At 41.4% G+C, this 5,710-nt stretch overlaps 1 protein-coding gene across 1 annotated transcript; it reads right to left on the bottom strand.

Moving 5' to 3' along the window:
• Positions 1-140: 140 nt before the first annotated feature.
• Positions 141-3,996, bottom strand: LOC122875112 (F-box/LRR-repeat protein 14-like). The gene has a single exon (XM_044193905.1). The coding sequence runs from the start codon at positions 3,394-3,396 to the stop codon at positions 2,185-2,187; it is 1,212 nt and encodes a 403-aa protein (XP_044049840.1). The 5' UTR covers positions 3,397-3,996; the 3' UTR covers positions 141-2,184.
• Positions 3,997-5,710: the final 1,714 nt, after the last annotated feature.

Raw genomic sequence — 5,710 nt, 5'->3', positions numbered from 1 at the left:
CTTTCTTGTTTCTCGCACTTTTCTGTGTAAATTTATTCTTTAACCAGTTTTTAAACCAGTTTGAAGACAAGCAACTGATTTCACATTTGCAGCTATTATGGATTTGATTTAAAGGTTAAAAAAAATAGAGATACATCTGGTAGTTTCAGACTTGAGCACCTTTATTATTGGAAACCAAATTGTATAGTATGACATTTAAGTGGAGTTGGCAAAGTAAAGTTTTTAAACCCATGTTTATCCTGGGCAAATACGTATGCTTTTCCAGGAAGACCATTAGTAATTGTGGAAATTAAGTTCTACATTGATTAACTGGCCACAGACTTGCCCACTGTCTATGTTCATTTATTTAACTCCTCAAGAAATGTCTGATTTTGTTTGCCCAATCAGAGGCCAGTGATAGACTCAACGCCCCAGTCGAAGTCCACACAAGTATCAAACCCTTAGAGATTTACAGAAGTGGATGCCATCTGTATATTCAGTGTACATGTGAGTGCAAAAAGGTGCAAGAGATCTGCTATATGAGGAATATAAAAGCACTTTGTCACAAACAGCTTTTCTGTGGCTGTAAAGTGGAGCTCACATTTTATGTAGTTCAATTAACTGGAGTGATTGTTGTTTGCTCCCAGATTGTTAGCAAAAAATAAAAAATAAAATATCCTGGATCATATCGGCTGAAAGCTTGCTGAAAAAACTAATCTCACCTCAAGGTCCATTTAGTAGCTCTTCTGGAGCTTTTAACCGTATCACACAATCGTCCTAAGCAGAGTTTGTCCAGTTGTCATGGATTTGTAGCTGTTTGATTTCTGAGCATTAAACGCCAATTGAAAGCTCCAGAACAGAAAAGCTATGAAATTGACCCTGTGGTTAAAATGTTTTCAACTGCTGTTTCCAAGAAAGTTTCAGGATGAAAACTTATTTGGAAAACAGGATGTCATCATAAGACAACTAAACACAGTGCTTGCAATCTCGCCAGATTCTTTGTGCATCATCCCAAAAGTGTTCAGTGCAATGAATTGTGGGTTGTTTCCTCAAGCGAATTCTGTAGGATTGCTGTCCTCAAAAAAGTAAGCATACAGGGCCCAACATGTCTGTGGCAGAGCCCTCAAAGCACTCATCAGTATTATAGAGCCCTGAAAGCAAGAAATAAAAGGCATTCTCCTGATTATCTTATGCAGCATATACATAAAAAACTTGGCAATTAAGACTATAGTTTTACAGACGAAAGACATTGCAAAAGGCGCCCTAAACTGCACAAACCTTAGAGATCTATGATCATAAATCAAATAATTGTTGGTAAAAATGTTACAAATTCTACAAGTAAAGCACATAAAACTCAAACATATTTGCCATCTTTATTCATAAATATCACTACTGTATGAATATAAAACAATCTTAAATTACTGCTTTTTTAAACAAATACTCTGACACTATTGCTGGAAGCTCCTCAGGAGAAAAACCACTGATAACCAGTTTTAAAAAAGGTATTGCATATAGCCTTGGCAGCTGTTAATTACTGTAGTTGTGTTGATGAACCTTTGACAGAGTAGCATACTGGAACATCTGATACATGCTTATTTCCTCAGGAATATGAAACATAGCCAACTATACATAGGTAAACAAAGACAGACAGGAGTGATCCACCCACTTCAATTTGAAGTACAATTTTGTCAACAACAGTCATTCAATACAAAAAATATTGGTTACACAAGTAAAAAATACATCAGCCAAAAAATAAAAAACAAACAAAAAACTTCAATCCAAGGTACTCCAGCCTTTCTGTCAAGAGTTAAAATGCCTAGCTATTATTCTGCAATGAGATTTTTTTTTAAATATCAAAATCTCCATTGGTATGCGAGCCACAAAAATATGCAATGTAATCTAGAATTCAGCGATAGTAGGCACTCCTGTGTTTGATGGGTGAGGTAGCTAGATAGTAGGAACTGTACACAGGCTGAGATTAAACAATGCACATCGAAAAAGAGCACAAGACTGAAACAAAATGTGAGTAAGAGTGGAGTATTGCAGCAGAGGTGAACAATATTCCAGTGATCAATGCCGAGTCCCTCTCCTTGTTTTTAGTCACAGTTTGGAAGGTAAAATTAAGAATGGATACAGGCAGCCCCTCTCAGTACACAACTGAGCACTATACACAAAGAAACACATGTACACTAAATAGGGGCGCGTTCACCTCACTCTCTCACTCTCAGTCATCTGCCACAGTCCCAGGTTTAACACTTTAAGGCACGGGAGCTGCGTTATCCTCTCCAGACCCCTCTTGGTGATCTTAGTACAACCGTACAGATCAATCCCTGTCAGCTGGGTCAGGTGGTCAGCTATCAACTCCAACCCTTTGTCTGTGATCCTCACACACTGTCCAATGTTGAGAGTCTTGAGTTCGTGCATCTGGCGTACCATCCTGTTAATGCCATCATCACTGATATGGCAGGAACAAAGAGAGAGGGACTTGAGCTGATACAACCCCTGGGCGATGTAAGCCAGGCTCTGGTCTCCAATCTTGTCACAGAAGGAGACATCAAGTCCAGATAGCCGAAGGGAGCCCATGGCCAAATGCATTATCCCTGTGTCGCTGATGTTATCACACGACCGCAGGTTCAGGCTGCACAGGTGGGTCATGTGCGACAGGTGGATCATCCCTGCATCCGATATCCCTCCACAGAAGCTGAGGTTGAGCACTTTGAGCTTGTTCAGGCCCTTTGAGACATGTTTGAGAGAAAGGTCAGTCAGCTTCTGGCAGTCCTGCAAGGTTAACTTCTCCAGGGACAGGCAGCCCTCTGCAGCACTGCGGGTCATGCCTGACAGGTGACCGATGCCCACATCAGACACATGCCTGCAGCTGCGCAGGTTAAGGCTCTTGAGTCTGTGCAAGCCCCAGGCAATGAGCAACAGGCCTGTGTTCGTGATATTGCTGCATCCCCCAAGTTCAAGCACCTCCAGGTTTTTGAGGTACTGGGCAATCCTGCCCAGGCTGGAGTCAGTGATCTGTTTACAAAGGCTGAGGTTCAGCACCCGCAGGGATGGGATGTCCTGCACAAAGGCATGTCCGAGTCCGTTGTCTGTGAGGTTGAAACATCCACACAGGTTAAGGCTTTCGATGTGCGGCATCCCTTGAATCACGTAGCTCAGACTTCGCCTGAGGCTGAGAATCTGAACTTTTTTGATCCCCCTGGTCTGCAGACTGGGGAACAGAGACGGGTTAGCTCGCCGCAGATGGAGCTTGGCTTCCACCCCCCTCCATACCGACTTGTGGTAGGACGCGTCTCTCCAGGCCGCGCACACTTGGGCTACTCTTCCTTTGTCTTTAACGTCCAGATAACTGAAAATAATGGCCAAGATCTCCGGGAAAAGGCACGATATATGTGTCTCCATTTCAAACATGACTGCAGGCTGTCTGCTTTTAACAGCAGAGGTTGATTGTGAGCGACAATACTGTCGTGGTTAGCTCGCCGAAACTCTCCTGCCGAAGTTGCTTAGCTAATGTCAGCTAGCATACGAACAGGCTAACTATAGCCAGTTAGCTTTGTGTGTAACGTAACAAAAATCCACCCATCTCGTTGGAGCGAAGCGTACTATTATATTTAATAAAATGATGGTACAAAATGACTACTAACGACACAGTTCTTATGTTGACACCGTGGACGCAAATGCAGGAAACTCCGAAAGGCAGTCGTAATATTTACCTAGCAGGCTAGGCTATTGCGCCGCTAACGTTAGCAAACGTCGGCGTAGCGTTAGCTGTCTAAACTTGTGAGCTTCAAAGCCGACTCTCCTCCTCGTCCAAGATGTCCAAAACAACTTATCATTTACTCCAGCTCATCGCAAAGCGTATCCAAGAACTTTTTTTGTTTGCAGATTTTTTTTTTAATCTACAAAGCTGTTTGCTCATATAGATAAACTGCCAGGCTCCTTTACTTCTGAGGCATTTCCAGCAGAGTCGGAGCATCCCGGATCTCTACAAATGAATAAACCAGCTCTATTAGCTTATAGCGAGTTTAGCCACTAGCCAGCGGCTCCTAGTGGAAGTAATACGTATCGTTACAATCACTACTGGCTCTATGACACACGGTTAATAACAACAGCAATAATAATATATGGCTGTATTAAAAATACTGTAGCGTCCTTCAGCAAAGAGGACGACGAGACAACACAGCGTGCAGTGCTTCAGGAGTAAATTAAATGTGCTGAAACTATTAGCAATTAGGCTAGTGCTTAGGTTAGTTACAAAGTTACTAGTTACTTATTAGTTACAAATACAAGAAACGGTTACACAGGCATACTTAATGTAGCCTACCCTGGTGGGTAAAAACATCACAAGTTAATGATTAATGAGCATACATTTCTTGTTTCTTTCTTGTTAGAATCAGCCTTTAACCAGCTCAGTGGACAAAATGTTCTCTGTCCACTACATTGTCAACCTTTTTGAAATATTCCTATCCTTTGTGCTAACTTATTTTGAAACCAAGCTCTTTGTCAACCTGTTGATCCTAATTGCTTGATATTTTTACCCCAGTAGTCCGTCCATTTCTCATTTTTTAAACAATAATTTTGACAGGTAAGAAAATGACAGCAACAGCAAGTTTTTATAACTTTATGTATTCTACTGGTAATAAATGTGGGATAACATATACAAGTTGACATACACATACAGAACGTTATTTTTAGCAATGTGTTTTAGCAAAATGCTTTTAAGCACAAATATATTTGGGATGAAAAGCCCAAAGGACTTCCTCCCACATTAGTTGTGTGATTTTCCACATTGTGAAATTATTTCAGGTGACAGTTAAATATTCCCAGGTGTTGAGAATATTTACACAAAATGTTAGGTGGACTTGATTAAAATATTCCATGATCAAACATTTTATGTTGCAGTTGATTATTATTATACCCCTGATATAATGCGGTTATACTATCTGGACATGAAAAAAAAAATCCCCTTTAGACTAATGTTGTATCATGGAAAAGATGAGTAACATAAATACTTTAGTGAAGGCTGTCTCTGGAGAAAACTAACGTTCTCAGTGTTTTGCCCCGTGGAGAAGACTGAAAACAGGAGTCATGTAACCATTTTTGTTGTTGGAAGCTTTTCAAGGACTATTAGCAACCAGAGAGGCTGCCTCGTCCTCCAGGTGCAGCTTAAAACAGTCTCTATGAATCCTTATACTAAGTACAGTATAACCTGTCAAATGAGTCACTCATCCAGCATCAATCCAGAGACAGGTGCTTTTGTTCTCTGTGACTCTGCTGTGTCACCTGCCTCCCTCTTAAGTGCTACTTGGTGGAAATATCTTTGACCTGGCAGGAAGCCCGGAGTTACTGCAGCGAGGCGTTCGCTGACCTGATCACCTCCGGCTGCTGGGAGGACATACAGCGGGTGCTTTACAATGACTGTTAGTGGTTCAGTGCGGGGAGGACAAGAGCAGCAGGATGTGTCAGAGACACACTGGGCTGTTTACACAAAGCATTTGACTGGCTCACACACCAACAGTAACAAAGATGAACAAAAGGTGCACAATAAAATGCAATCCAAAACAAAAGACCTGTTTGACTTGTTGCAGTAGGAAAAGCACAGGAGTAAATAATAAAATGAATGATGGCTGAATTCCATTTCAGGGTCCTGGTATTGTGCATGCTGTCACACTGTCATGGCTTTCTGGGACACTTGAATAGAACGAAACCATCATTAATGTTAGTA

Source organism: Siniperca chuatsi, linkage group LG4, assembly GCF_020085105.1.
Source record: "Siniperca chuatsi isolate FFG_IHB_CAS linkage group LG4, ASM2008510v1, whole genome shotgun sequence".
Taxonomy (NCBI): Eukaryota; Metazoa; Chordata; class Actinopteri; order Centrarchiformes; family Sinipercidae; genus Siniperca; species Siniperca chuatsi.
The sequence above is the reverse complement of the archived record's forward strand: the minus strand, read 5'-3'. Positions and strand labels throughout refer to the sequence as shown.